The following is a 19,186-nucleotide window of genomic DNA, read 5'->3' as shown; positions in this document are numbered from 1 at the left end:
GAGGATGAATTGAAATGAAATAAAAATAAGTTAAGTAATATATAAGTTAAACTTTTATTATTGCAATTTATTGTCAAGTATTAGTTACTATTATTAATTTTATTGTAATCATCATAAGCATCATATATTTCTGCTTTATCCCTTGCTAAACTAATAATAACATTGAATTAATTCATCAGACCAGATTTCCTATTCTTCTTCTTGGGCAATAATCACATTTTCATCGGATTTCTGAGATTAAAAAAAAAATCATGTAATACTCATTTTTTATAAACTGAAAGAATACAAAAAAACAGGTAATCATTACAGGAGGTGGGATCATACAAGCAGTGTGCATTGCAAAGTCAGCAAAAGATGCCACAGAAACTGATTTCTTCTTTTCTACCTACGTGCTTGTCCACATAAGCATGAACACTTACACCTTAATATACTGGTGCACGTGAGAGCCATTAGAATCTATACAAACACTTGTCTGTGAATATTATTATATAAGCAAGTTCATCTAGTTAGATTGTAGGATTGATTTCAATCTCACTTGGAAATTATATTGTAGTTACAAACTTCAAAGGTGTGAGAAATTTCCTTTTAATTTAATTAAATCCCTTTGTGTAATAGAGTCAAGTTTCCATTACTCCAAAATGATTGAAATATACGTACACACATATATAGTATAGTCAAGTCTTTCACGCTCTTTAATTAATTATTGAATTCGGGTTTAAAATTATTACTGTGTAATAAATGAGTATATTTACCTCTGCTTTTCTCTGAAGAATTAGATTTAGTTCATTTACAGCATCTGTAATTTGCTTGGTCTCCACACATCCCAGAACACTGCATATATTTTTCACTTCTTCAATAATCTTATTCACATTTTGCTGTAGACGAAAAGAGTCATAGCTTACAGTTTATTGAAATTGAGAGGACACTAATTTATATTTAAACTACCTCTGTTTCTATGAAGAGGAAATAGAATAAAATGTGGTTGTTTGTTCCCATGTAAAAAGAAGATTCTCAAGACTGGTTATCCTGTTGCCTGAGCCACAATTTGCATTGAGTGAATACTCAAAAATAGGACTATTATGATTATATATGCATATATCAACTCTAATTTAACATTATCTGAAATAAAATGGGAGAGAAGGAACGGGGAGATGGTGAGGAGGAAATGAGGTAGAGGGAGGGGGAGGGAGGAAGAGAGAAAGAATGAAAGAGAGAGAAAGTCTGGTTTCTGCAAAATACTTTGTAAACAAGGGAACAGACAACAGATCCTGTAGAGCTTCACAATGCATCTGTTTTTGTAAGCAGTGTACAGGAGGACAAAATTATTAAAAATCAGATTTGCAGAGTTCAGAACGAACTTGGGACAATAATATTTGGTGTTGGAGTGTTAGGTAAACGTTTGATTTTACTATCCTTAAACCAACTGATGTTTCAAAAAATTACTGATAAGTATAATTTATAGTAGTGACCAACTCTTAAAATCAAAATTGCTGGCTGCACTTAAAATAGTTATACAGAAATTTTATGATGACAGTTTTAAGAATTTTTCATTAGTTTTTTTTTTTTTTTCATTTCTCAGCTTTCACATGTTGTTAAATAAGTTACATAAAAAAAAAAACTCTGCTCTATTTTGACCTCCTCTTTTCTGTACATTACCATTAACTATGTTGAGAAACATCTCTTTCTTCTTTAATTCTGTACTAATCACCTTCACTCTACAATATTTATATGTATTTTGTCAATACTATGCATGATGGTTGCTTTTCAAATATCAGCTCTGTCACCAGCATCACAGTCATTCTAATGGAAGATTACAACAGTTTATTTTAAAAAAGGGGGGAAATATTCCCCCCCTTTTATCCCCACACAGAAATATGAATTCACAACATAAAAATATTTTAACTACTTATTCTAGATTATTTTCTTAAAATATTATCACTACAAAGACACAAAATGAGTATTATATTGAGGGAATACAATTTTGTTTCTTTTGTGGAAAAGCAAAACTTTTTAATATGTTGCCAAACCTCTTATATGTGATTTCCTAAACACTGAAAACTGATAACAAAAACCTAGGAAGGATAACTAATTAATACTATGAAAGACACAATCCGAATTCTAAAAATGTTAACAGACTTGATTCATGAGCTAAAAGTAAGAAGATACAATTTAATTAGGATACATTTTTATCTTTCACAGATTAAGAAAAAAACAACCACTCAATTATAATATGGTAAAGAAAAATGTATGAGTAATTCATAAGGAAAAAAGTTAGTTGTTTTACTCATGTCTGACCTTAATATGAATCAGTATTATGATATAGCTGCCTGAACAGCTACTTCATTATTAAATTAAACTGAAAGACATACTCTCCATAACAAGAAAGTTCAGAGTCCAACCACATGTGCCAAGTATATAAGTTTACATACAAGTATATAAGTTTATATACAGGTGCCAAGTATATAAGTTTATATACATGGAGTTTGTTTGGGGGACCACATTTGAGACTGGACTTGAAAAACTGTATTTTCACAAAGCAGCCCAACTATTAATATACTGTTAATATACTCATTCAAAACTTTATGAATTTTTGTAGGCTTTATGTTCATTTTTGCTTTATGTTTTGTAGGCTTTATGTTCATTTTTGCAGTCAGGTTATGTGTATTAATATCTTGGTTCTGCCCCATTCCTATCTATGACCATTATCAAATTTTTTAACTTCTGTGGGCCTGAGTTCCCTCTTCCGTAAAATTGGGATAGTAATAATTAATTATAGGATTGTTGTAATGACTAAATAAGATCACATATGAAATAGTGCCTAAAAGAGAATAAGGGATAAATTTTAGCTAATTAATTCATTTTTGTTTAGTTCATTTTTATCTATTCACATAGATTTTTTTTAGTTTATAAAAGAAATCAGATACTGTATATGCCCAGATAACTAATAAAAAGAAAATTAAAAACTCATAAAACCTATGAGATGGGTACATGTTAGGTCCTATGTTTAGTTTTCATTCATACTTTCTAAGTATATATGTGACGTGAATTTATGGAAATCAATAAAATATTACTAGGTAAAATGCAAATGCTGGGTTGACTTGGATCACTTGGTAGCTAATTTACTTCATCTCTTACTCTGGTTTGCATTGCTTCTTATCTGATCGGTTTATCTCATTTAATCTTCAAAAATTCTGAAAGATAAACTATTCATTATATTCATCACTAAAATAGCTAGAATATATTAAGTGAAACACTGCAATAATAGCATTAACTTTTTGATTAACTGGAAGTGAGGACCAACAGAAAGGTCGGATTTAATTGATTCCAAAACTTGGGAAACCAGGAAGATAGGGTGCCATTAATTATGGCAGGAAAACAGGTAATATGGGAAGATTTTTGGTGGCATTGTTATGCATATAGATTTTGATACACAGAGCTTGAGCTTACAAGGGGACAACCAAGTAGACACAGCCTTCAGATATGTGGAAATGCAATGGGTTCTAGCTCTAGCAGCTGTTGTACTGAGAAAACACACACACTCCCCCCACCCACACACACAGTCATATAAATACTAGGTGAACTATAAGAACAAATGTAAATGTATAGCTTAGCCCAAAATAAGGATGGAATGAATCTCTGAGTGACAGAAATTTAAAGAGGGAACTTAAGTCAGCAGCAATAGTTTCAACATTGATGTTGCAATGGCCTGAGGGAAATATCAGACTAGATTTAGGCCTTCAGGATTAGAGATTGGTTTTACTGCTAACATGGGACAAGAGCTGAAATTTTAGATCTAAACTAGTTGGTATAGGTAGGGAAAGGGGCAGAGCTGGAGCTGAAGTCTCTGAATAAACCCCTGACACTGTATAGATTGTCACCTGTGAAAGGAGGGAGAAGAAAATGCGCATATGTGAATGCACATGCACACACCTGCACACACACACACTGGTGAGGGTAATAATCAGTCTAAAATTTACAAATCCCATGATGAGGGATTCACCATATGAGAGATTCTATGGACACAAAACAGCATTAGTGCCTGATTTCGAGAGATACTAAAGCTGGATTTGAGCACTATTTTCATAGAGGTGATACCTGGCTGAGAATTTGGATATGATATTCCAGAGAAAGAATATAGAAAGAAAATTTGAAAGCTGGGTAAATGACGTTTCAGAATGTCTGATATTTGGATGATAGAGGAAGAAATTTGGTCAAAGGTAGAGAAGACATAGTGCTGAGACATAAGCCATAGGATGACAGTTTAATGGAAAAAAAGGTAAAGGTAGTTGATGGAAATTTTAGCTTGGAAAGAAGAAAAAGGAAGTAAGATAGTCATATTCAAGTATTTGATGGCCTTTCAAATGAAAAGCGTATTAGATTTATTGTAAATAGATCTGGAATGATAAATTAGAAGAAATGGTTGTAAATTTAGAGACATTCATTCTGACTCAATATTAGAAAAACATTTGCAAACATTATTTGTTTAAAAATTGATAGGCTGCCCTGTCAGTAGAGAGTTCCTCCACGTTACGGGTATGCAAGCAATCAGTCATGTTCAGAGGAGATTTTTGCATTACATAGGAATTTCAACTAGACTACCTCTAAATGCTTTCTAACCCTATGAATCTTTGAGTTAATGAGAACTGATAACCGTGCTGTGATGTTAGTTTGTGTGCTATATTGCAAGCCTATCTTAGGAAATATTTGCTGTATCATAGACCCTGAAGAAGTAACATTCTAGTGCTTTAGATATTAAGCTTACCTTAAAAGTATTTTGAACACTGGAGACGATTGGTGACAAACTTGTCTCCTCTGCATCTTTCTGGAGAACAAAACAAAACAGCATAAGTTTCCTCCCCTCTTTCATTTAGCTGTGATGGAGACCAAAGTAATATTAAACAGCCATGTAACGGCTTACCATTTTTCAGGTTTTAAATAAACCTTAATGAATTTCTGTTTATATTGACTTACTGAAAATTATCAAATTCAATTAATGAATTTGGAGACAAATTGAGAATTTAGAAGGATTTTCTTTCCATGTTCAGTGGTTAGTGCTATTATATATTGCTTGTTCCTTAAAGACTAAAAATAGTCTTTGGAATTCCATTTCAGCTTAAGATATAGAACTTTGGTACCACTGTAACAATGAAAAAAGGCAAATAACGTACAAAGTCATTATTTTTTCTGACCCCATTAGAGATTTGAAGTCACAAGGTAACCAAGTAAACTGAATTCCAAAGAGTGATAAACTGCTTCAAGGAGAGATGGGGCACACGAAGTCTGACCTTTGGCAGAGCACAGGAAAAAGATGTGGCCACTATACAAAAGGGTAAGAATAAATCAATTAAAATTTTAACAAATTCTTAAAAGCCAGGTGTGAGCCAACATGTGCATTTGGAAAATTTGGGAGTTTAAGACACAAGGAGAGATTACACTCATTTGCAAGCTCTTTTCTATGGACACCTACTAGTTGTTCAAGGGAAATATTGAAGGCAGTGCAGGAAAATGAAGGTGCATTCCGTGGTGCTGGCATGTAGGAGGTGACCAGCTGAGTCTGCAGGATAGGCACGAAGCCCTGCTTGCTTCTGTGGAGCCTTCTCTCATAAGAAGTAAAGGCCTTAAGCTGCTGGTTGATAGTATTAGGAAAGTGATACTGGGAGGGACAGGACACCCTCTGTCATCCTTATCCCAGGCAAAATAAACTCTTGTTTTGGGGGGAGTGGAAGTGATAGAAAACCAGTCTGACTCTGGGGGAGAGGTAGACAGAGCTGAAAATCCTTTTCTGATGGGGGCAAAGTAAAAACAAAAGTGTTTTGCTCCTGGGGAACGGGCAGGAAACCCTGCCTTGACTCTGGGATCCTACGTGGACATCAATCAGAGGTCAGGTACCACTGAGAGAGGAGGCAGAAAACTCTCCTGTACTAGACTCACTGCAGATTAAAGGCACATATGGAGGGGCAGGCATCCTCTTCAAGTTCCAGTCTTGAGGCTTAAGACCACAGTCTGTCTAAGGCTATGGTTGATCATTACAACATAGAACTCTCTTTACTACACCCATTCCATGATGCAAACTTTTAGCAAAGTAGGAATAGAAGGAAACTTCTTCAGCCTAGTAAAGAGCAACTAACTTCATACCATATCTACATAACCTCAAAATAACTTCACACTTGATGGTGAAAGGCTATAACTTTTTCCCTATGATTAACAACAAGGCAAGGATTCTGTTCTTATCATTTCTAGTAAAATTCTGTTGGCGATATATAAGATTGGTGCAAAAGTAATTGCAATTTAAAAGGTTAAAAATCATTGCAAAAACTCAATTACTTTTGCACCAACCTAATACATTTTCAAAATGAGTCAAACTGTACAGTTAACTGAGTATATATATATATATATATATATATATATATATATATACATATTTTTTTAAAATTAAAATTTATTGGGGTGACAATGGTTAGTAAAATTATATAAGTTTCAAGGGTACAATTCTGCAATACATCTTCTATATATCACATTGTGTGTTCGCCACTCTAAGTCAGTTCTCCTTCCATTACCATATATTTGACCCCCTTTACCCTCATCTACAACCCTCTCACCCCCATTACCCTCTGTGTCAACTCAAACATGAGTTTTTGTTTGTCCTGTTCCTTTGTTGTTTTCAGTTTTATATCCCATCTATTAGTGAAGTCATAGGGTTCTCGACTTTTTCTGTCTGATTTATTTCGCTTAGCATAATAATCTCAAGATCCATCCATGTTGTTGCAAATAGCACTATCTCATCTTTTCTTATGGCAGAGTAGTATTCCATTATGTATATATACCACATCTGCTTTATCCAATTATCTATCATAGGGCACTTTGGTTGTATCCATATTTTGGTCACTGTAAATAAAGATGCAGCAAACATAGGAGCACATATATCTTTGTGGATAAATGTTTTCAGATTTTTGGAGTATATCTGTATGCATGAAAGAGATTGCTGGGTTATATGTTAATTCTATTCTTAATTTTTTGAGAACCTCCACACTGCCTTCCATAGCAGCTGCACCAATCTGCAATCCTACTAATAGTGTATGAGGGTAAGGAACAGTGTATGTTCCTTTTCCTCTACAGCCTCTTCAACACTTGTTATTATTTGTCTTGTTGATGATAGCCATTCTAACCGGTGTGAGGTGATACCTCATTGTGGTTTTTATTTGCCTTTCTCTGCTGATTAGTGATGTTGAGCATCTTTTCATATTTGCCATCTGTATGTCCTTTTTAGAGAAATGTCTACTCAGGTCCTCTGTCCATTTTTTTATTTGGTTGATTGCTTTTTGTTGTTGAGTTGTATGAGTTCCTTATATATTTTGGATATTAGTTTTGTTTTTTTATTGGAGGCATTGTTTGTAATAATCTTCTCCCATTTGGTTGCTTGCCTCTTTATTTTGTCAATGGTTTCTTTTGCTGTGTAGATGTGTGTTTTTTTTTAATTTGATATAGTCCCACTCATTTATTTTAGCTTTTACTTCCCTTGCCTTTGAGGTCAAATTCATAAAATCCTCTTTGAATCCAAGGTCCATAAGTTTAGTACTTATGTTTTCTTCTATACAGTTTGTCATTTCAGGCCTTATGTTTAGGTCTTTGATCCATTTGAGCTGATTTTGGTACATGGTGACAGACAGCAGTCTAGTTTCATTCTTTTGCATGTGGTTTTCCAATTCTCCTAGCACCATTTATTGAAGAGTCTGTCTTTTCTCCATTGTATGTTTTTGACTCCTTTGTCGAAAATTGCCTGTCCATATTTATGTGGGTTTATTCCTGGGTTTTCAATTCTATTCCATTGGTTTGTGCGTCTGTTTTTCTGCCAATACCATGCTGTTTTGATTATTGTTGCTCTGTAGTACAAGCTGATGTCAGGGAATGTGATACCTCCAGCATTATTCTTTTTTCTTAGGATTGCTTTGGCTATTCAGAGTCTTTTGTGGTTCTATACAAATCTGATGATTTTTTTTTTTGGTTCTATTTCTTTAAAAAATGCCATTGGGGTTTTGATGGGGATTGCATTAAATCTGTATATTGCTTTGGGTAATATGGCCATTTTAACTATGTTGATTCTTCCAATCCATGAATATGGAACATCTTTCCATTTCTTTGTGTCTTTAATTTTTTTTTTAAGTGTCTTATAGTTTTCAGTGTATAGGTCCTTGACATCCTTGGTTAAGTTTATTCTTCGGTATTTTATTCTTTTTGTTGCAATTGCAAAATGAATTTTTTTAAAATTTCTTTTTCTGATATTTCATTGTTAGTATACAGGGATACAATGGATTTTTTTATGTTGATTTTGTAGCTGGCAACTTTACTGTATTTGTTTATGGTTTCTAATAGCTTTTTTGGTGGAGTCTTTAGGGTTTTCTGTTTAAAGTATCATGTCATCTGCAAAAGGTGACAATTTAACTTCTTCATTCCTAATTCAGATGCCTTTTATTTCTTTCTCTTGCCTGATTGCTCTGGCTAAGGCTTCCAATATTGTGTTGAATAACAGTGGTGATAGAGGATAACCCTGTCTTGTTCCTGGACGTAGAGCAAAGGGTTTCAATTTTTCAATGTCAATTATGATATTAGCTGAGGGTTTGTCATATATAGCCTTTATTATGTTAAGGTATTTTCCTTCTATATCCATTTTATTAAGTGTTTTAATCATAAATGGATGTTATATCTTGTCAAATGCTTTTTCTACATCTATTGATAAAATCATATGATTTTTATCTTTTATTTTGTTTATGTGGTGTATCAGATTGATCGATTTACATATGTTGAACCATCCTTGTGCCCCTGGGATGAACCCCACTTATTGTGATGTATAATGTTTTTAATGTGTTGTTGTATTCGATTTCCTAGAATTTTGTTTAGGATTTTTACATCTGTATTTATCAGAGATATTGGTCTGTAACTTGTTTTTTGTGTTATTCTTACCAGATTTCAGTATCAGGGTAATGTTGCTCTCATTAAATGAGTTAGGGAGTATTGCCTCTTCTTCAATATTTTTGGAAGAGTTTGAGGAGGACAGGTGTTAGATCCTCTTTGAATGTTTGGTAGAATTCACTAGTGAAGCCATCTGGTCCTGGACTTTTGCTTTTGGGAAGGTTTTGGATGACTGATTCAATTTCCTTACTATGATTGGTCTATTTAGATTTTCCAGTTCTTCGTGATTCGATCTAGGAAGTCCGTATGTTTCTAAGAACTTGTCCATTTCTTCTAGGTTATTGAATTTGGTGGCATATAGTCCTTCATCGTATTCTTGGATGATCCTTTGTATTTCTGTGGCATCCGTGGTTACTTCTCCTCTTTCGTTTCTGATTTTACTTGTTTATATCTTTTCTCTTTTTATCTCAGTGAGTCTAGCGAAGGGTTTGTCAATTTTATTAATCTTTTCAAAGAACCAGCTCTTTGTTGCATTATTCTTTTTTCTATTGTCTTTTTGTTCTCCATTTAGTTTGGCTCTGATTTTTATTATTTCCTTCCTTCTGTTGACTTTGGGTTTCATTTGTTCTTCTTTTTCTGGTTCTTTAAGGTGTAATGTGAGGTTGTTTATCTGGGATTTTTTTTCTTTCTTGAGAGAGGCCTGTAATGATATAAATTGCCCTCTTATTACTGCTTTTGCTGTATCCCAATAATTTTGATAAGATGTAGTTTCATTCTCATTTTTTTCTATGTATATGTTGATGTCTCCTCTTATTTATTCTTTGACCCAGTTGTTTTTTAATAGCATGTTGTTTAATCTCCACATGTTTTCGTTTTTTTCTGCTTTCTTTTTGCAGTTGATGTCCAATTTCAAGGCCTTGTGACCAGGGGATAGGCTTGGTATGATTTTAATCTTCTTAATTTTGCTAAGGCTAGTTTTATGTCCCAATATATGGTCTATCCTTGAGAATGTTCCATGTACACTAGAAAAGAATGTATAATGTTCTAGGATGAAATGCTCTATAAATGTCAATTATGTACATTTCATCGAATGTGTCATTTAGGGCTGATATTTCCTTATTTATTTTCTGTTGGGATGATCTATCCATGGTTGTCAGTGATGTATTTAGGTCCCCTACTATAATTGTGTTTTGGTCAATTTCTCCCTTTATTTCTTTTAGTATTTACTTTATATACTTTTGTGTTCCCTGATTGGGGGGCATAAATATTGATGACTGTTATGTCTTCTTCTTGTATAGTCCCCTTTATCATTATGAAATATCCATTTTTGTCTCTTGTTACCTTTTTTATCATGAAGTCTGTTTCATCTGATATCAGTATTGGTACACCTGCTTTTCTCTTAATACCATTTTCTTGGAGTAGCAAACTCTACCATTTCATTTTGAGTCTGTATTTGTCCTTGTAGCTGAGATGTGTCTCTTGGAGACAGCATATAGTTGGGTTTTGTTTTTTGATCCAATCTGCTGCTCTGTGCCTTTTTATTGGAGAGTTCAATCCATTTACATTTAGGGTGATTATTGATAAATGAGGATTTCCTATCATTCTACCTTTTGTTTTCTGTTGTTTCAATGTCTTCATTGTTTCCTTTTCTTTTTGTTGCTGTCTGATATTTCAATATAGTGGAATTCTATGATTTTTCCTCCTGTTTCTTCTTTTTTTATGTTACAATTTCAGTTCTGAATTTTTTTTGAGTGGTTACTATTAAGTTTATGGAAAAGAAAGTTTCATATTTGCAGTAGTCCTTTTTCTTGAGCATGTTTCTTATCTCAGGTTCAGAACTTTGCTCTCTCCCCTTTTACTTTTTTGTTGTCATAAGTTATCCCTACTTATTAGCTGAGTTTATTTTATTTTATGTAAATTAAGGTTGATGCAATAATAAGACATCGTAATGAACATGAAAAGACAATCCACCAACTAGCAGAAGATACAATATATACATAACCAAAAGAAGAGTAAATATGTAAATAACTCCCATGAGTCTACTTGAAAAACAGAGAAATTTAGAACAAGAAACAAAAGGTTTGAACATAGAAAACCAATAAAATGCACCTAAGCTATGAAAAAAAGAAAAGTTTGAACATGTAAATTATAAAAAATGAGTTACCTTTACAAATAGTAAAGAATCATTAATTTATTAGTAGTCAGGGAAATGAAAATTAAAGCTGAAGTAAGATATCATTACAGATACCTTATGTAGACATTAAAAAGTTGGACTATACCACTCATTGATGAGAAAATGGGACAATGAGAACTCTCATATATCCTGCAATGTGTATGACCCCATTAGAAAAGTAATACTTTTGGCATTACAAAGTATTTGGTAAAAGCTTGTAAGTCTATGTCACTATGTATAGTCCTTAGAAAAACCTTCATATTAGCTCAAATGTACATAAACAATAGAATAGATAAATTGAGGTTCACTCATCTAATTGATTAGTATACAATGAAAATAAATCAAAACCACATGGAAAAAGATGGACAAATCTCCAAAACAATACTGAGTGAAAGATACATAGCTCAAAAATTTTGATTCCATTTACGTAGACATTAAATGGAAACCTAAACTGTATATTGCTAATGGCTGCATTCTTTGGTGGTGAAACGATGCAGAAAAGCTACAAAATACCTTTCATCAAAGGATACATACCTCTTACATAAAAGGAAAAAATGAAGTGGCACACAGGCAGATACTATAATATTGGCAATATTTTGTTCCTAAAACAAAATATTTGTTCCTAAATCTAATGTTTAATATGGCTAAACATATTAAACATATTAAAGCTCTATTGTTTTTCTTTAATTTGTATATATCTTATATGAGCTTCACGTATTATATAATTCACTGTACAAATCCTGATAAAATGTCAATTACGTTTTTCCTTTGACAAACCCTTCAATGCTTTCTGTATCTCGCTAGGAATACAAATTATGTTGGCTAGTGATTACCTTACTTATTGAAGATTTACTTTTACTTTTTCATTTTTCTTTTTCTTCAAGTTGGGAGTGTTCTATAATAGGTTTGACTTTTAGTAGTTTCAATCTGCCATTTACTTCTGCTAAGGTAGGTTCCAGTGTGTTTTATTTTTTTTGTGACCCAGCTTTATCTCTTCATCTCCTTGACTTCTCTTTTTGTGACCTTTCAACTGGTCTTCGCTACCTGTTCATTTTATCCTATTTTCTTATGTTTTTTTAATCCTTTCCTACATCTTATATTCTGTTGTGAATGCAAATCTGTACTGTGATATTTTTCTTCTGGATCTTATACAGTCCTCTGCTGATAGTGTTAATAACAACAGAGTAACGCTTGTAGTTATTTTTCCTTGAACACTTTAATACTTTTTACCTTCCAGACACTAAATTATATACACACACACACACACACATATATATATATATATATATATATATATATATATATATATATATATATTTACACACACACGTTTTATGCACTGATTCATTAACTTAAAAAAATCATTGTATTTTATTATATTTATTCTAGTGATGAATAATATGAAGTCTAGGAAGGTTAACTAAAAACTTCCAGAGTTGGCAGAAAGTTGGCATATACATCTATCAGACTTTGAAATCTCTGCTCCTAAATTCTGCCCTTACTGTCACTCTGTTTAAATTATGTTTCAAATTGGAACTTTTGAATATACAGCAATGGATCTGCTTGTTATTAAGAGAGCTTTGTTCTAAAAAAGCTAAAAATATATTAATAAGATCCCTATGTGCCCCCTTTCTTTCTACTTATATATGGAATTTTCATCCTTGGTTTAGAGGCTGAATACAGTTGGATTTTGGAGAGGGGAAAGTGTGAGGTAAGTATTATTCTGCTTTCCTCTAGGTCAGTTAAACTTGAATAATATAGATTCCATATGCTTCTAGTTATCTAGTTGGTATAGTCTCTGAGTCATGGGCTAGATGGGTAAGGCTTTGGAGGTTTTTAGATCTTTTCAAACCAGGTAGATGTTTCATGAAGCCAAACCACATTTTGAACATGAGTAGATTTTTCTCAGTCCCTCTAGATTACAATTAGTTCACCCATTACTAGATTCTAAATTCGTCATCAGTGATAGAGATTGCTAACTTTTTCTAAAAATCCTACTTGGCATATTAAAAAAAAAAAAAAAAAAATGGAGACAATACATTAGAGGCTATTAGGAAGAACCAACTATGCTTCAGAAATTGATTGAAATCTGGTTTCGCATTGCTTTACTCTGTATAAACAACACTCTATGTGTGTTATTATGTGAATATACCGTTTCTCCAATGAGGACATTAGTAACTTCAGAGAATGGTTCTGACTTCCACTTCTGTTGATTCTAGTGAGTAAATAGTTCAGTAATTTGCAGTAAGTCGGCATTATGGAATAGTTTAGGGGAAAATACTTTCAGGATGCCCAACCTGAAATAAGTCAAGTCTAACATATGTTAAATAACCATTCCTGAGGAAAGAAAATATTGGAAATATAAATTATCCACATTTATATTCAATAACATTTATGTCATATTTATTCAGCCTCTATGTTAGTTAATTTTTAACATGTAATAATCCAAATTTGGGAAATATAAAAACACATTTTTCAAATTGATACTGTTTTTGACGTTGATGAAATGCTACTTAAAACATTTGTGAAATAAATAAGAAGTGCAAAATTGTGAATTGATAATTTTATAACGTGTCCTCACTTCTCACATATATACTATTGATGCTTCATAGTAAGAATCTCATTTAAAAAGCTCATTGTTTTGGATGGAGTTCATCTGGAAAATTGCAGACACTGTGGCCTATTTATAAAGTAATTCAGATGTGGGTAATGATAACTATTTGCCAATGCTAACATAAAGGCTATTTCTTTGATGTTTTGCCAACTTTTAAGTCATATTGGAAAAATTTACAATAGTCAATGGTTTCTTTCAAAGTGGGAATATTGGAGGCTTCATATATGAGTAATGTCAAACTCTGTATTTGGGAAATAAGAACAGTTACAGAAGCTCAACAAATTGTGTGTGTGTGTGTGTGTGTGTGTGTGTGTGTGTGTGTGTTTGTGTGTGTGTGTCTGTGTGTGTATGTGTATAAAAGGTGTCTATGATACATGAACAGTACTGAGCCATTTAGATAATTAAAATTAATATATAAGTAGTTTATTATAACCTCAAAAATATATTTATATGTACCAAGATGCATAAATGATCTAGAAATGAAGCCTTAATCTTCCCTGGGTACCTGATAATTTGAAATTCTACACCAGAAAGAATGACTATCATAAAGGTAAAGAATCAAGCTGAACTAAGTACTAATTATGACACTTTAATGAGACTTAAAACAATCTAATTGTGAATTATTTTCCCATTTTACATTTTAAATTTCCAGATTCAGGCTAGGCACAAGAAGGGAAAATGGAAGTTAGAGTGAGAGGATTACACTTTGAGGAGGAATATCAGTCACATATGTGTTATCACCATGTCTTTAAATATCTATGTGTGATTCACACATGCATTTGATATCTACATCAAGCAATATAATTTATTATTTTAGACTCTTATTATTTATTAATATTAAAATACTTAATATTATTAATACTAATACTTAAGATCTGTATACTTATATTTACATAATGAGTCAAATTATTTAATGGAAAAAGTAGTCCTCACTTGTTTTAAAACATTCTCTTACTTATACAATTTTATATAATCATATGATGTTTTATCTGCGAAAGGCTAACTCTTCCCTGGAGGAACAAGCTATAAGAAATGATCTGCCTAATGGTGACCACAATTTGGATGCTCAACTGGTGACCAAATTTCAGTAGTCTTGGATTAATCCATCATTTTCCCCTGCCAAGTTAACTTCTCTCTTCAGTATTTTAGTGAATTGATGTCTCCATGCAGTCAGTCAACAGCCAGGAATCTGGAGGTATTCTAGGCACCTTTGTTCCTTTGTAACTCATAGACTTTCACTGAATCATGTAAATTGCACATTTTTACCTATTATGAATCTGTCCCTTCCTATCCATTGCTATAGTAAAACTTTTGTCAATGCCCTCATCATCTCTTTGGGCTAATGAAGTGCTCCACCATTCACCCATTTGTCATTCTACTGCCCTGCATAATGGCTCTATGTCATCAGCTGATAAATCAGAACATCATTAAACTGTCAATAAAATGCCCTTAAGATCCTACATAAATTGCCTCCCATTTGCCCCTTTCCTATGGTCTCTTTCCAGGCTCTCACCTTGAACACTAATTGTAGCCATTCCAAATATCCTACAGTTTCCTAACCACACCAGGTTATTTCCCAACTGTTTTCATTCGTGTTGTTCTTTGCTGAAAGTTATCCCTGCTCCCTATCTTCCTTCACCATGCCTCTTTTCTTACTGGCATACTCATTTCTCAACATTCAGATCAAATAAGTAAAATTGATAACCCCCTTTTGTGTGTCCTGCGTACACATAAGTCTTTTCACAGGACCTATTACACTTTATTACACACATCTATTGACTTGTCTGTTTTACCATGGTAGAATGAAAGCCACTGAAGTGTAGATCCTCTGCTTTATTCATCTTCATTTTTAAGAAACTTGCAAAGTTTTAGAAAAAGAGTAGATACTTAATAAATGCTTATTGAATTGATAGATGAAGTAACAAAAGTTAATACCTGTGTTCTGAATAGGTATTTCAGATGGGAGTCATATTTTTTGATTACTGTTGAGAGGCACTGTCTGGAAAGAAAAACAAAAACAAAAACACAACTTTTGTTTAAAATTGGGTAGGAAAACATATTAACCTTAGCACATTTATCACAAGTTCTGCTTTGTCCATGATTCTGTAGCAACCAAGATTTTAAAAGGATTACTGTTGACATAATTTTAAAAAACTATTTCAGATGGATGCTACATGTAAATTTTGTATAATTCTTATATAATTTAGACTATAAACATATTTGAAAACTTTAGTACTCCAAAGAAATCCATGATAAATTAACCAAACCTCTCAAAACCTGTTCATTTTATCAAACTACTCTTAATGCAATATGTAAGTTGTGAAGGGTTTTATAAACAGATTAACGACAAATACTAACATCAAAAAAATGTTAAATATAAAAAAGAAATGTTAACTATGCAACATCTTGTAGAGAATTGCTTTCAGAGTTAATGACATATATAGATGGGATTGTCTTTGACACCAAAACTCTGTTTTATCTTTCCTAAGCTTCTCTTATGATTCCAGCTTTATCTATACTAAAAGTGGAATAGATGTGAGTTGAGCAGAAATTCTACTGACTTCCCTGTTCAAAATTATTTTCCCAAACATTATTGACTTTGCCTTCCTGTTTGTCTTGAGAACTCCTGAACTGAATTGAATAATGAGCCAAACAACCCAAAAACACAGTGTTAAAAACACATCAACATGTTTAACAGTGGTTGCTGTCTCAGTCTTTATTAAATCATCACTTTAGCTGGATTCCATCTAACAGTTCAAAGACAAAATGCATAAAATATGTAAAAGTCAATGGAGGTTTAACAAAAGAGTATTGAAAGATTTTGGCTATTGGAGGAAGGGTTTTCATACAAAACCTGATCCTAAAACTTAAAATATCCCCAAGATCTGCTTCAGCACCTTGCTATTAAGCATTATACCCATTTTATAGAAAAAATTCCTAGGAACTAAAGGAAAGTGTGTGATTTGCCGAACATTTTATTAAATTAAATTTATTGGGGTGACAATGGTTAGTAAAATTACTTAGGTTTGAACTATACAATTCTATAATACATCTTCTATGTATCTCATTGTGCGCTCACCACCCAAAGTCAGTTATCCTTCCATCACTATATATTTGACCCTCTTTACCCGCTTCTACTTCTAAAAGGTAGCCTAGTCAGGGAAGAGGGAGACTGAAATCAAAGTTCCTTCTGTGTAGCGCTTGTTCTTTTCATGACATCAGAAAGGGTCTGAGGGGAACAGGCAGACAAGCATTGTGTTTCAGAAAGGAAAGTACTGGAAGTCACCAAGATGGCAAAGTAAAAGATCCCCGCCTCCATCTCCCCCCAATGATCAACAATTAAACGGCAGTCCACTAACAAAAGCAGCTCTGGGAGAGCTCAGGAATCTATCTAAGAAGCTTCAGCAACACAGTAGAACAAAAAACCCAGGAATAACTGCACAAAAAACGGGAAAACAGCTATAGTGTTGGGATAACTGGATGTACTCATGCAAAAGAATGAAATTGAAACACTATCTTAAACCATTTGCAAAATTTAACTCAAAATGGATTAAGGTTACACATAACATTGGAATCTGTAAAAGTCCTAGGAGATAACATAAGAAAAAAGCCTCTTGACATTAGTCTTTGCAATGATTTTTACACCCACAGCACAAGAAACGAGCAAAAATCAACTAGTAGAACTACATCAAATTAAAAAGCTTTTGCATAGCAAAGGAAACAATGAACAAAGTTAAAAAGCAACCTAAAGTTTGAGAGAAGATATTTGCAAACTATATAGGATTAAGGATTAATTTCCAAAATATATAAGAAACCCATATAACTTAACAGTGAAAAAATAATTCAATTAAAAATGGGCATAGGACTTGAATAGACATCTCTTCTAAGAATAAATATAAATCGCAAACAAGTGCATGAAGAACAAATACATGAAGAACATCACTAACATCAGGGAAATACAGATCAAAACCATAATGAGATATCATCTCATACCTGTTAGAATGGCTATTACCAAAACAGATAAGAGATAACAAATGCATCCATCAATGGATCACTGGACAAAGAAAATGTGGTACACACACACACACACACACACACACACACACACACAGAATATTATTCAGTCAAAAAAAAGAAAGACATCCTCTTATTTTTGACAACATTGATAAGCCTTGAGGGCATTATGCTAAAACTGTGTTTCCCCGAAAATAATTGTAGTATAAAAAATAATTTTACCCAGTCTTATTTTATTATAAAATTTTATAATTATATAATGTAAATTAATAAAAATAAAAATAAATAATATGTTATTATATGATATCATACCATATCATATCATACCATATAATCACAGACTGTGTCTTATATTAATTTTTCTCCAAAAGATGCATTAGAGCTGATTGTCCGGCTAGGTCTTAATTTTGGGGAAACATGGAAGAAATAAGTCAGACAGAGAAAAATACCATATAATCTCAATTAGATGTGGATTCTAAAAACATAACTCATAGAAACAGAAAACAGATTGGTTGTCAGGGGCTAAATTGTAGGGGGAAATGGGGAGCTCATCAAAGGGTACAAACTTTCAGTTATGTGATAAATAAGCTCTGAAGTCTAAGGTACAGCATGTGACTATAGTTCACAGTGCTGTATTCTATACTGAAAAGTTGCTATGAGAATAGAGCTTTAATACTCTTTATAATAACAAAATGGTAATTGTGTGCGTGAAGGATTTGTTAACTAACCTTATTGTGGTTAACCTTTTGCACTACATGTGTATCAGATAATCACATTGTATATATTAAATTTATATAATATTAAATGTCAATTATATCTCATTAAAATTAAAAAAAAAGAAAAAAAAAGAAAACCAAAAGTCAGCCTTTATAAGGCTGGAAAGATACCAGTGCTAGATAACATTTGATAACATTGAGAATTAAACACTGGTTTTAGTCATGGCTGAGGCATGTAAATATCTGTATAATGGTTGAAACATTTTTGGATTTCTCTGTTTTAGTTTCCTTTACAGAAGAGAAGCCGTATTGGGATTTGGGGTCCCTGTAGACTGTGCTCTGTGGTCCTGGGGTTGCAGGGAAGGGGTGGCGTAATTAGGTTCTGAAGCTAGTTTATGCCTGACAGGTTTCTCATTGCAGCAGAGCTTTCACTTTGCCCTAAATTAACCCTGTAGACACCTATACTGCCCAGCGGTCAAGGCCACCAGACTTCTCTGAGGGGCAGGCAATGGCAGGGTGAGACAGGAACAGAATGAAAACTGCCTTGCCCTAACCATCTTTTCACAGCCTCCACTTTTCTCTCTGTGCCCCGGGTAGCAGCAGGCAGTTACAAGTCACAACCCTCCACCAAATCAGTTCGAAACAATTATTTTGTCTCCCAGGGATTTCCCACTTTTTAGAGAATTTGTCGGATTTGATGTCTCTTTCTTTTTACTGTGTGTGTGTGTGTGTGTGTGTGTGTGTGTGTGTGTGTGTAATATA

General features: G+C 33.1%; 1 protein-coding gene across 2 annotated transcripts in view; it reads right to left on the bottom strand.

Moving 5' to 3' along the window:
- Window positions 1-19,186, bottom strand: part of PIK3C2G (phosphatidylinositol-4-phosphate 3-kinase catalytic subunit type 2 gamma) — a 276,739-nt gene that overhangs the window by 211,231 nt on the left and 46,322 nt on the right. For both annotated transcript variants that reach the window (XM_088798218.1, XM_088798212.1), the window contains exons 8-10: window positions 15,630-15,693; window positions 4,763-4,822; window positions 753-875 (exon numbers count right to left, since the gene is read on the bottom strand). In XM_088798218.1, the coding sequence (XP_088654344.1) occupies window positions 753-875; window positions 4,763-4,822; window positions 15,630-15,693 (247 nt within the window). The remainder of the gene's footprint in view (window positions 1-752; window positions 876-4,762; window positions 4,823-15,629; window positions 15,694-19,186) is intronic.

Source organism: Rhinolophus sinicus, chromosome 1 (genome assembly GCF_057876585.1).
Source record: "Rhinolophus sinicus isolate RSI-liver-muscle chromosome 1, RSI-T2T, whole genome shotgun sequence".
In the NCBI taxonomy this organism is placed as follows: domain Eukaryota; kingdom Metazoa; phylum Chordata; class Mammalia; order Chiroptera; family Rhinolophidae; genus Rhinolophus; species Rhinolophus sinicus.
Note: the sequence above shows the minus strand (reverse complement) of the source record. Positions and strands in the feature narration are given on the sequence as shown.